At 50.0% G+C, this 12,886-nt stretch overlaps 1 protein-coding gene across 2 annotated transcripts in view; it reads left to right on the top strand.

Moving 5' to 3' along the window:
• NUP214 (nucleoporin 214) overlaps positions 1 to 12,164 on the top strand; it is an 88,554-nt gene extending 76,390 nt beyond the window's left edge. For both annotated transcript variants that reach the window (XM_040225408.1, XM_040225409.1), the window contains exons 32-36: positions 3,626 to 3,778; positions 7,606 to 7,777; positions 9,552 to 9,691; positions 10,452 to 10,476; positions 10,975 to 12,164. In XM_040225408.1, the coding sequence (XP_040081342.1) occupies positions 3,626 to 3,778; positions 7,606 to 7,777; positions 9,552 to 9,691; positions 10,452 to 10,476; positions 10,975 to 11,008 (524 nt within the window). In that variant the 3' untranslated portion in view covers positions 11,009 to 12,164. The remainder of the gene's footprint in view (positions 1 to 3,625; positions 3,779 to 7,605; positions 7,778 to 9,551; positions 9,692 to 10,451; positions 10,477 to 10,974) is intronic.
• Positions 12,165 to 12,886: the final 722 nt, after the last annotated feature.

Raw genomic sequence — 12,886 nt, forward strand, 5'->3', positions numbered from 1 at the left:
CATCTTAGCTGCTCTCATTAAATATGTGCCACCAGAAGCTTCTCTCATCTGTGTGATCATTACCTGATCACTCATTGGGAAAGACCCCGATGCTGGGAAGGATTGAGGGCAAGAGGAAAATGGGATGACAGAGGATGTGATGGTTAGGTAGCATCACTGACTCAATGAACATGAGTTTGAACAAACTCAGGGAGATAGTGAAGGACAGGGGAGCCTGGCGTGCTGCAGTCGATGGGGTGGCAAAGAGCTGGACACGCCTGAGCAACTGAACAACAAGGCATCGAGCGCTAATGTTCTCCAGATTGGATAGAGGTTTCCTTGATGATGAGGCTCATGTAGTTACAAGCAAAACTCTCTTTCCTGAGACTCATATATTGACAGATCAGTTATTTTGAGGTCACTGTTTATCTAGTAATATGTAAGGAAAGATTGTAGTGAAGATACATACACATCTTTAAAGTTGCAAAATTATATAATCAGAAATTTTTGTTCTGCTAGTAGGAATTTAAAACCTAAAACAGAGAGATCTTAGAACTCGAGTATAGTAACAGTTTTTGAAAACTGTAGGGTTGATTTCCTTTAGGATTGACTGGTTTGATCTCGTTGCTGTCCAAGGAACTCTCAAGAGTCTTCTCCAGCGCCACAGTGTGAAAATATCAATTCTTCTGCACTCAGCCTTCTTTATGGTCCAACTCTCACATCTGTACAGGACCTACTAGAAACACCATAGCTTTGACTGTATGGACCTTTGTCAGTGAAATGAAATCTCTGCTTTTTAATATGCTGTCTAGGTTTGTCATAGCTTTTCTTCCAAGGAGCAAGCGTCTTTTATTATTAAAGTATCTTTAATTTTATGGCTGCAGTCACTGTTCACAGTGATTTTGGAAACCAAGAAAATAAAGTCTGTTACTGTTTCCATTTTTTCCTCATCTCTTTATCAGGAAGTGATGGAATCAGATGCCATGATCTTAGTTTTTTGAATGTTGAATTTTAAGCCAGCTTTTCCACTCTCCTCTTTCACCTTCAAGAGGCTCTTTAGTTCTTCTTTGCTTTCTGCCATTAGGATGGTGTCATCAGTTTTAGATGTGGCCGTCCCCATTTTATCAATAAAGATATAGATTCAGAGAGAGGGTGTGGGCTTCCAGAGGTAACAGCCATTAAGTAGTGTAAGGAGGGTTTCATCCAGGCATGTGTGTAGAGCTGTGATCCACCATGTTGCCTCCTGAGATCTTCCAGCCCCACCATGGAATGGAACCCCTCCCTGTGCACCCTGTCTGATGGCCCTCATGCTTGCTTTGCATGGCATTCATTGAACACGCTCCCCTGCAGATAGATATCAGAGCACAGATTGGGAGACCAGCAGCTCCCCTGGTGACATATAGACCCTGGGCTACGTAGTCCTGGAGCTACCCTCCTTAGCCCTGAAAAATAATTGGAACTAACTATGCAGTGATCTCAAAAGACAAGCTAGGGATATGACTGGTGCTTGGTGCTGGAGTGTTCTGTATCTGGAATCTCACACTGCAAGGTTTCTTCTATCTTTCTTCCTGGGAGACTCTACCAAAGACACAGGTAACTCCTGGGGCCATGTGAATTATGTGTGAGGAAACCATGACTCAGGAAGGCTTAGTCCTTTCCTGCCAGTTATTAGGTTTTCTAAGCCAAGGCTGACTGCACCACTCATTTATCCCCCTGTAATATCTTTGAACATCCTAAAGACCAAGGAGTCTTAAAGAGATAAAGGGATGAAGAAGCCCAAAGGCTTATAAATGTTCTCTGACCTCCCCGGAATTCAGGTCTTCCAACACGGTCCCAGTAAAATCATTTCACCTCTGTATTTCTGGTTTCTCCAAGAGGAGATCTAGTCTCTAATCTTACACTTGAGTTCGTTTGCTATTGGAATTTTTGCCTTGTTAGCACTAACAAATTCAGAAAATCGTCGCCCTCTCTTCTTGAAATACCAAATGAAAGGAATGGCTGGGAAGCCTGGTTTTTGTTTCCAGTATCAGACGCACCGCCATTGAAGGGATCTAATGTAATCTTCAGTCACCTTGGATCAGGAAAGGATCAGACTGCTCAAGAGGGCATTTTGCAGGCTCCACTAGGGGATACGTAGTCCCCTGGGACCATGTATGATGGTGATGGAAAGGAATTTGCTACCCATGCATGCTGTCAGTGCCTGACATGCTCACAGCCAAGCTCTTAGACTGTCAGCAATAGTTGACAGAGCAGGTGACCATGCCGTGGTCTGGGGCTCTGTGTTACTGGCACATGGAAATTAGAGATGGTTGGGTCCCTGAGATGAGGCTCTGCACTTGCTGGATTGTGGATCAAGAGCATTGAAACCGGAAGTGTTAACAGAGTTGCATCTCACACTGGGGTTGGATTGGCAGCAGAGCAAGAAGAGAGGCCCTGACCTTGACAGGTTAGTGGTGGACCCCCTCTTCAGACAGCTCGTCTTGGAGAGTCACCCTCCACGCTTCTCCCATCCATCACCCTCCCTGTGAGCACCTGTCTGGCCCATGCAGGTGTCTGTACGTCTCTCTTGGTGCCGTGCAGTCAGCTCTCCACACCCACCCAGAGCATATCATTGCAGCCTCCTGTCCATGCCTGTGTCTGAGCAGTGATCCTCTTTAAAGAGAGCAGTTTGCTGCCTTACTGTGGGTGCAAGCTCATTGTAATAAAACACCCATCACAGCAGGGTGGGGAAATGTGAGTCATCCCTCCCCACTCCTCCCAGTAAAGGGTTAAAGAAAAATTCCTGTTACATAGCATGCTGTTTGTACTCCCCAGGAGCGTCCATGTTTTTGACTTTTGGCAGTTTATATGTTGCCTGTCAGATTTGCAGTACCTGTAACAAAAAACTTGACCCCCATCTTGATTTTTAGGAGCTCAATTCCTTTTTTCCTTTAATTCTTAGAGCCAATTCAGCTGAGGGAGCAACCCACCAGATAAGCATCTAAAAGGTCAAGGGCTTACTCTGAACCTCTTAGAAAGAGGAAGTGAGACTGGAAGTCCTGCTGGCCTCTTATGTTCTTCAGAACATCCCAAGCTTCCATCCAACCAGAAGGAGGAGCAGCGGGATCTTTCTTATTCTGCCTGCATTCTCTGTGCAGAGCCGGCAATGGCAGGCATGTAAGAGTAGAATTGGAAGTCAGTGTGCTCAGTTTGAATTCACTCTAACTTTGTTTTCTCTAGTTTTGACAAAATTTGAAGTTGGTCTTCATGTGAGGAGATCCATGAACACCAGCCCCATTCTTCAGAAGCCGAGTCTCGTGTGGCCGAGGGGTGGGCCCCCCATTGGACACATCTGCTACCTGTGGGCTCACAGGTGCATGTCTGCAGAAGAGCCCTTCCTTGGAACCTGTTGCCTCCCTTTTTTGTGTGCCTGTAACATCATATCAGGAAATCCTGAGCCTGGGCACTGGAATGATTACAAGCTTATACATACACATCAAAGGAGGTTTCTATCTCACTGCCACCCAGCATCCTTGGGTCCTAGACTTCTTTGTCTCTCCCTTCTCCCCAAACGCCTAGTGAGATTTCTTCCTTCTCTGTTTTGAGAAGTACGTAAGGACATCTTTCTCCCTCTGACTTCCCTCACACATGTTCTTCATCTCTTCAGATACCTCTAACCTGTTCGGAAACAGTGGAGCCAAGACATTTGGCGGATTTGCCAGCTCATCATTTGGAGACCAGAAGCCTGCTGGCACTTTCAGCTCTGGAGGAGGAAGCGTGGCCTCCCAAGGCTTTGGGTTTTCCACTCCGAATAAAACAGGTACTGCTCTGCCTATTTGCTGTGCTTATGGTTACACTTATATGTAATATGCATAGACTTCTGGAAGCAGAGCTCTCCAGGCTGGTTCTCGAGGGAGATGACTGGAATGCAGATGAAGATACTCTTCCGCCAAATTTGTTCTCTTCATTGAGCATCTACTGCATTCCTGACACTGCTCTCTGTCTCCGGAGACGTACAAAGCACAAAATGCATGTCGTACAGCCCTTACAGAGTGGTGAAAACAGTGTGGATACTTACAGCTGCATTTAACAACCAAAGAAGGGAGCCTATAAGACTGTAACTTGAAACATAAACAAGAAAGCATCCTGAGTCATATTTGCTTGGGTGCCCATTACCTGTGATGGGTAAGACAGATGGTCCGTGTAATTTCTTATGTCTATATCATTTTGTCCTACCCAAGTCACTTTTTTTTTAAACTTTTTATCAAGTATAATCACATAACTATATCACATGCTCTTACATGTATACAGTTTTCATAGTATAATGATACAGCACAATTAATTTTCACTTTTAGAATATACCTACCTAGGGATAAGGAACATTGCAGTACTATTTATCCCAGCATCACTTGTAAAATGTATATTTGTAAACTGTGTGGCTTTTTTTTTATAATCGTGTATTATTATATTTGCAATTAAAGATTTTAAAGAACAGTATCTATTTACCTGCAAAAAGAACCCTTCATCTCTGTCAGCTGCCGCATCTATCCTATTTCTGTGTCTGAGCTCTACAGAGGGGCTGCATACCTGCCCTTGTCTTGGGGAAAATTGTGTGAAAAGATTTTGGGGGGCAAGGAGCCTTAACCTGCTGAGCAAGCAGTTCGTTAAAGCAAATGCCCCACAGGTGAGCAGGCAGGATGCTTCCCCGGGCGTGTGTTGGGGACTCTGTGTGGGGATCGCAGAGGAAGGACTGTCCCGAAGGAGCAGCCGCCTGGATGCCTCTGACAGGGGAGCGTGGCTGCCCCGAATTAGTACCTGGAATCCCACCTTTCAGAACTGAAGTTACTGCGGTTTCCTAATGCACTGGGCACCTATACTCAGACCTGTGCCTGGCGTGGGTTAGTCTTTGCTAGCTTTTGATGCTCTCTCCTAGAATCTGAAGTGGAGTAGGAATGACCACCACAGCTGCATTTTGCAGCTTTGAGTGATTTAAAAACACTTCCTGCAGAGAGTGATTTAAAAACAAAAGGGCTGCAAATCTTTTGGTCCCAGTTAACAGGGCAAATAGCACTTGACTAAGATAGTTTAGTTTATTAATCATCAAGACCTTTTAACTTATCTTTTGAGGAACCTGATCATGTTTTCTTCAACTCTTGTGTCTTCTCTGTTGTTCCTTATCCTGGGGTCACGTTCCAGTTGAGTTGAGAACTTGACCCTTTTATTTTTTCAGTCTTTGAGAAAATGCATCCACCCACTTTTCAGACTGGTTTTTCCTATTTGATGACTTGCCCCATGGAACCACCTCAATTGAGGACTCCAGGAATTTCAGATTGTGGGTTTGGGTGGGTCTCTAAAAAATTCCAGAAGCAGCCCTCCTCCCTTGAGTACAGTTGCAGTAAAAAAATAACACCACTGGAGATGATTTGAACAGAGGACAGGAAGTAGGACAGACTGACAGTGACCTGCTGCCCCAGTCCACTGGGTCACGCCATGTTCTGCCGCCGGAGTTACTGGCTTTGGTGGCAGTGGAGGGGGCAGCGTGGTGGTGAGGTGCTGGGTGGTCCTGTGGTCACCCTGCCTTTGTTCCCACCCAAGCTCTGCCGCTCACCAGTGGCTCATTCTAGACATGGGGCATCTTCCCTGAGCCTCAGTGTCCTCCCCTGTGAAGTCAGGGTCCCAGGTTTACAGGGAGGATTGAAACTGGTGAACAGTACCTGGCACGTGGAGGGCCCTTAGTAAATCGGATGTCTTATTGAGTACTAAACTTCTGTCTCTTCTGGAGAAGAAAATCATGAAAATGTAAGCATCTAATAAAATTGGAACCCTCAGCATCAGGAGTGAGCTGTCTGTCTCCAACAGTGAAGCCCGGATCACCGTTCAGTCTCTTCTCGTGGATCCGTTGTTTTGGGGCATTGTGTGTACCTGTATAATCTCCTCTCTCCATCCAGTGTACTTTCTGTATCATTGTGACTTCTCATTTTTCACTCACCTTCCACCAGGAACTCTGAACAATATTGAGTACAAAGTACTAGGTGAAGGTCTGTGTGTCCAGAAAGAAAGTGTAACCAGATCCGTGATCAGTCTTAAATAATTCAGCTTGCAAGGGTTTTTCAGCACTTTTTTTTTTCCAGTCTGTTATATTTGTAACCCAGCAGTCTCCGTTATCATGGCTTGGAATTTCACTCGAGGTTTTAAAATGCAGACTGTAGACCCAAAGGTGAGCCTGCGCAGAGATCGCCTTCTCATTTGCGCTCCTGCTCTTCCTGGTGAATGAGCAAACGACCGGAGCAGAGAGCAGCAGCTAGCTAAGGCGCTCAGCTGCCAGCTTTTCATGTCCAGCGCTTCCTCTTGCTGGATGCAGGCAGCAGAAGCTTGTGGGTGATTACACTCATAAGAAGAAGGCCTGGGTGATCCCTCTAACACCGGGATTCTCTTTCCACTCGGGCGAGAACGAGGGCCCCACCTCCCTGGTCCAGCCACCTCCTGGCTCGGCCTGGGCCACCATTCCTCCCTTCAGAGCACACCTCTTGTACCGTTCTGCTGTGTTCTGTTCAATAGAGGCTCGGCAAGTGTCTCTGCTAATGTCCTAGAACGAGGTCAGCAGAGTCTTGGGGTTTGGGAATCCTCCTCGGGGGCAGGAAGAACATTCAGGCAAGGGCCTTCTGTCTTGTCACTTGACAGGCGTCGACCGGTCGGGGGAGGCGGCCCCGGGCGCACCTGGCCCTTCATGTGCGGCCACCTGCGTGGATGCCACCCCCGTGGGCCTGTGTCCACGCGAGCAGCAGTGCTGGGAGCCTGCCCACGGGCTGGTAGACTCAGGGCTCGCCTTGCCCGCTGATGGAGGGTTTTGTCTCATTCATACAGCAGCCGTCCTCCAGACAAGAAACACAGTGTGCCTTTTTTTATTGAGGAGTAGTTCCTGACTGCAGAGAGAGAGCTTTTTGTTAATTCTTTTGTGCAGGGAGAGGGAGACTCCTGAGAGAGATGGAGAGGCATCAGGCTGTAAATAAGTAACGAGCTCCTGGCCGAGTGCCAGCGCCCCGTGGCGCTGCGTCTCCTCAGAACCCAGCTCGCAGGTCTTCCCTGAGAGAGGACCGTGAGCCTCTAATTCGTGTTTCTGTGAAGCTAGAGACCTTGCCTATGTGATGATAAGTAATAAACTGTGACCATTTTGACAACTGGGTAGGGATTGAATCTCTTGAGTGTGACTTTTCAGTGAAGAGTCTCAAAACATGGCAGGGGGGCCGGGTGGGGGTCTGATGTGGCCAAGCTGGTTCTTCATGGCAGTTGGATCTCACAAAACATGGAGCTGAGGAGTCCAGCTTGCCTCTAGGAAGGCCTGGGGAGCTCACAGACAAACATGAGGTCTCCTGGGTTCTTAGAACTCCAAGATGTGCTCCTACGTGGACCGCAGACCCTTCTGCTGGAAATGGAGAGGGTGGCGGTTTGGTTGGGTTTGGGTTTATTATTTTGCTGATAGAAGGGGTGTTGCCCTTTGCTATAATTTTTTGAATTTGAAGTTCTAACGTATTTTCCCCTTTCTCCTTCTTCCTCTTTTGATTTGGTTTCTCACTGCTCATTGTCTTCTCTTCCTGTCTCCTCCTTTCTTTCTCCTTGTTTCTCTTTGTTTGCCTCTGTTTTGCTCAGGTGGCTTCGGTGCTGCTCCAGTGTTTGGCAGCCCTCCTACTTTTGGGGGATCCCCTGGGTTTGGAGGGGTGCCAGCATTCGGTTCAGCCCCAGCCTTTACAAGCCCTCTGGGCTCGACGGGAGGCAAAGTATTCGGAGAGGGCACTGCTGCCGCCAGCGCGGGAGGATTCGGGTAAGCCCCCCGGGAGAGGCCAGAAGAAGCCCCCAGGCTCGGGTCAGCAGAAGCACTGGGGCCCAGTACTCCTGTTTTGAAAAGAAAATTCTTCTGTTTCCCCTTTTCTTGACTAAGCTGAAATTCCCTTCCTCAAAATCCGCAAACCAGTCACTCTGGGATTCCTGTTCTCTGCAGCGATAAGGCCAGACTCTGTCCAGTTCTTGCTGGACATGAGCCGTGTTCCTGTCCCCTGATAGGTGTCTGGCAGATCCCTGCTCTCCTAGCAGAGCTAAAGGATCGGTTAAAGGAAGAAAAACAGTCTCCCCTTACTGCAAGATTGCCCCTCGTGTGGTGACTTCTGTTAGGAAATTCCGAATGAACAGTTTTTACCAAATTCTTTTCTCTTGCGATTGTTGTCCCTGAGCAGACAGCTCCTTAAGTCCCCTGCTCCACTGCAGACCCCCAGCGTAGGACTCCAGTCCACAGTCCCCAGGCCAGCTTCCACAGGCACCGTCTGGGCCCTGGACACGTTGCAGAGTCTCCAGGGCTGCTCTGCCTCCAAGGCTGCTCTTACTGCTTGCTGTATATGCTCCCTTGAAAATGCCATAGTAGAGATTTGCTCCAGAGGGCCCCAGAAATTCAGTCTGGTTACCAAAACCCCAAGGAGAAAATAGTCTTCACCACATCACAAAATTCCAGTGAAATATATGTGGTGATGACTACAGAGTGTCTCATTCGAAGGAAGTATGGATGTCTAAAGTTACTGTCTGCTGGGCCTTTCACAGCCCTCAACCCTGGCTCGGGACTCGTAACACTACAGAGCTGGCGGGTGGGGCCGGGGCCGTTTGGGAGCACTGTCAGGGCACATGGGATGAGTGCTGGCAAGGCGGGAGCATCTTTGTCTCGAAGGTAAACTCAGATGGAGCCCTTGCTCACTACCTCCTCACCTCTCCATGAAAGAGGCTGGTGCAGACATGCTGGCAAGTTTCAAGGAAAGTGAGCGAGTTGATACATTGCTTCTTGGATTTCATGTAGAGACTGATGGGTCTCTTAAGTTGCTCCCAGGAAGTCAGGAAACCCGAAGTTAAGGAAAGCTTTGAAAGGAGAGTTGGGGTCGACTTAAACCAGTTTTCTGGCAGGTTCTGACAGATACTGTTTTCTGCAGTGGCCGCCCAGCACATGATACTGCAAAGTTGCTGGAAGGTTTGTAGTTGACTGGGAATCTTGAGGTTTTTTTTTATTTATTTGAAACCAGCTATTTTCTTCTCTAGCAAAAAAAAAAAGGATCAGGTTCTGCCCTGGCCAGGGGCTCGCCCACATAAATCCTGACTGGCTGGTTAGTTCCGAGTTGTCCAGCAGAATCAAGCACCAGTTTTGGTGGGACATCTCCCAAAGAGCCCATCACCATTCTTCGGGTCCCGGTCGTGAGTCTGTCTCTGACCCTGGCTGACACCTGAGGGCTTCCCACAGCCGTGTATGAGAGGCCCGAGGCATGGGTGAGATTAGCCCAGGACCAGTGACGTGGAAGTTCCAGACAGCAGAGGAAAACCCAAACACTGGACAAGTGGGGTTTCATACAGCAGCCCTTTATTTTTCTTCACGAAGCTGAGGCAAAGGTTTGCTCTGGGCTCTAGCCTACTTTTTCTGAGAGGCTGCCAGTTTAAACCAAGCTCATCACTTCAAATCATGTATGTCGCGCATCCTGAGACGCGGGAGGGGGGCCGAGGCTGTCGGGCAGCAGAGGGACCGTGTGGCCACGCTAACCGCAGTCTCCGTTCTCACTGGGATGCAGGTTCGGGAGCAGCAGCAACACCACGTCGTTTGGCACCCTTGCCAGCCAGAACGCACCGACTTTTGGATCGCTGTCCCAGCAGTCTGCTGGGTTTGGGAGCCAGAGCGGGGGATTCTCAGGCTTCGGATCAGGCGGAGGAGGTGGGCAGCCTGACCTCTCCCTACACTGTGGTCTCTCCTTTTGTTCCCTCAGTAAATGTCTGACAACCCTCACCTCTACCCTGACCCTCCTAAAGAATGAGTAATTTTACCTGGCTATTCAGTCTGGTTTGACTTTTCTCTCAAGATTTGAGGACCCCCAAAAATATCCATTCTAACTAGACCTTGACGTAAAAGTCTAAACCAGAAGACTCAAAAGATATAGAAGAAAGTAAAAATAAGAGGTAGAAACTTTACAAAATGTCTTTCATTTGACACCCTACTTCTTCAGATAGTAGAATATCTTTGCAGCACACTTATGAGATGCAAAAGTTAGGTATTGTTATTATTTTACAAATGACACAGAAACCACAAGGGGCCAGTTTGCTCAAAGGACTAGACAGTGAGCAGCAGGGCTGGCCCTCGAACCGAGTGTCTAGCTGCTCTGGCCTCAAGGAGAAGAGAGAGCGAGTGGATAGGGAAAGTAGAAAAAGCACATTTTCTTGATGAAATGAGTTTGTGTGGCATCAGCAACAGTGAGAGGAGGCCTGCCGTGACCCTCTGCTGGCCACGGCGGAGATGGGACAGACCCTGAAACAGCCAGCAGACCACGCCCCTTCCTGCCCCCACCCCCTCCCGGCCTGCGTCTTGTGGGAGAAGGGCTTCCTGTGGAGACACAGGGAGGGGGCCAAGGCGCCCTAGAGACCACCTTTGCCTTTCAGGCGTCTGTGTGTTCTAACTGCACCCTTTTCCTCTTTTTCAGGATTCAGCTTTGGATCTTCTAACTCGTAAGTACCCCTCTTCAGTTTTGAGTCATTAAGTAAGGGTGGAGGCCTGTGTGGTGTGTGAAAATGGTAGTTTTGGTCTCTTTGTACAGTTTGGTATCTATTTTTCCTGTTTAAAATCTTGTCCTGGAAACGGCATTTCAGCAGCAGGTTTGGGGCTGTGTGGACTCGCTGCTCTCAGTAGGCATGTGGCCAGAGGTTCCAGGCCTGGCCTTCTCCCGGACCATGTGTAAGAGAGAGGACGGTGGCTTCTGCTGAGCAGAGCCTGGAAGGCAGAGCCCGAGAGATGCTTTTTCTTATTTCCCTGTTCATTCTCAGAAGCTCCCTGGGCTCCAGGCCCTTCCCCAAGTCCTGGTTTTCTGTCCTCGCTTTCTGCGTCTGTGCAGAACTGCCTGACGCTGGAAATTCCGAGTCCTGCTCTTTGAACACAGGCAGCTGCATGAGCTCCGGAGCCCTTCCTGGAGCAGGAGCTGACCTGCCTCTCCTGGCGTTTCCTCGCAGGTCTGTCCAGGGCTTTGGTGGCTGGAGAAGCTGAGTGGGCGTTGGCACTCCTTTCCGTCCCTGTGACCCGGAGCGTTCTCAGCTCCCCTTCTCTGAGAAACTCCGCAGCAGTCCTCTGAACTGGATGCTCTCATTGAAATACACCACCCCCCAAAGAAACAGCAGAAACCAGACTCCAGAGATGCCTGATTGCGCGTTCTGCGTTGCGTTTTGTGTTGGTTGTCCTCCCCTGCTATTAAACTATTCGGTCTGTATCTACACGGAATGTGTATGGGCCTCCTCCGGTCACAGCCAGGGAGAGAGGTCCCCCATTTCTGAGCTCTGAGCAGCCTGCACCACCTGCCGGTAGCCAGCAGCGTCTCTCTGCAGAGGCGGCCTCCAGAAGGGTCCGGCACAGGCTGTGGCCAGGCTGGCGCTTCTCCCAGACGGCCCCCCAGAGGGAAGAGGTCACGTGCCGGCCAGCGCCTTTCTGAGGCCGTGACTTGCTGTCTCTTCTTCACTCCTTTCTGCTGCTGGGCATCAGGCCCCTCGAGGTGCCAGCATGGCGACTAGTTGGAGGGAAAGAAGCTCACCGACGCGGGCATTAGCCAAGTCTTGGAAGCGGCACAAGCCCCTCAGAGCGCAGGCGGCTGTGAGGAGCGTGGAAGCAGCAGGGCCTGCGATGGCGGCACAGCCCTGGGAAGCCCTCAGCCCCTCTTCCCAACTTGGCTCTGGGAGCTGAGCATCCCACAAGTGATCCTCACGCTCTGGCGAGGAGGTGGTTAGTCGATTGAGAAACCGCTTTCACTTCCAGCAGGCGCTGGTGATGTGGTTGACCGCCCCGGCCCCTGTCTGTGAACTGCAGTGCTTGCAGACCTGGGTAGGCCCAGGAGCTGAGACGACATCGCTGCTGCCCTCGGCTACCACACGTGTGTGCTAGCGTGGCCTGGAGGTCGAGTTCAGTCTCCCTGAAGTGCTTGTGAGGCAGAGTTCTTCAGATCTGGGCATATTTAGTTCTTAGGCCTGTGACACCCTAGGCGGTTTCTGACAGACACTGCCTCGCACCAGGCGCAGGCAGAAGCGTATGTTACCTTTCAGGCTCAGAGTGGGACAGCCTGGCCATTAGCAGGGGAGGGGTGGAAAGGGACAATTATTTAGATTTTCGTATACTGGAAAGTTTTATTTGGAAACATTCTAATAAAAGTTTTCCACGTGATTTAGTGTGTCACATTGCAGCCAGCATGGCCTCGCTGCTAATGTGGGCTTGTGGGGAGGGTAGACCTTGGTGAGGAGCCGGGGCCACAGCCTGCCCTACCGGCCCCCACTCTGCCAGGGGCTCTGGGTGACGCAGCCCCACAGGCCCCAAGCCGGCAGCTTCTGGTTCAGCCGGACTGAGATGGGCCCTGGATGCCTCGGGCTGAGGTCAGCAGTTCCTGCTGCTCGTCAGAAGAGGAGTCTGCCGGCACAGCACGCTGGGTTTCAGGAGCCCCAACACAGGATTGGGTCCCTGGTGACTTCCCCTGTTTTCTGTGCAGTTTGTGAAAGAAGAGTGAGCGTCTGTTCGTCCGTTGCACTAAACAGGGTGTCTGCCTCCTTCAGAGAGCCTGGACTTCAGTCCTTTCATGGGGACCCTTTTGGTCCTCGAGGAATTGAAAAGCTCGTCTCCATCTGTTCTTACGGGAGGCCCCTCAGCCACGGAGCTGGTTGCCAGACGTCCACATGCCTGGCCCAGGGTCCTTTCCTCCCGCACGTGTGCTCCTAACAGGGCCATCTTGAGACAAAGGACCTTTGTCACGGTGGTGGGCCAATGGCAGGCCTGGCTTTCACGGAGCAGTGTGACTGAGTGGCAGGTGCTGACCTGCCCCAGCATGTCCCCCTGCTGACCGGCACCCACACAGAGCCATCTCCTGCCCTTCTGTTTCCCCCTAGAGGC

This window comes from Oryx dammah, unplaced genomic scaffold (assembly GCF_014754425.2).
Source record: "Oryx dammah isolate SB20612 unplaced genomic scaffold, SCBI_Odam_1.1 HiC_scaffold_25, whole genome shotgun sequence".
NCBI classification, from domain to species: domain Eukaryota; kingdom Metazoa; phylum Chordata; class Mammalia; order Artiodactyla; family Bovidae; genus Oryx; species Oryx dammah.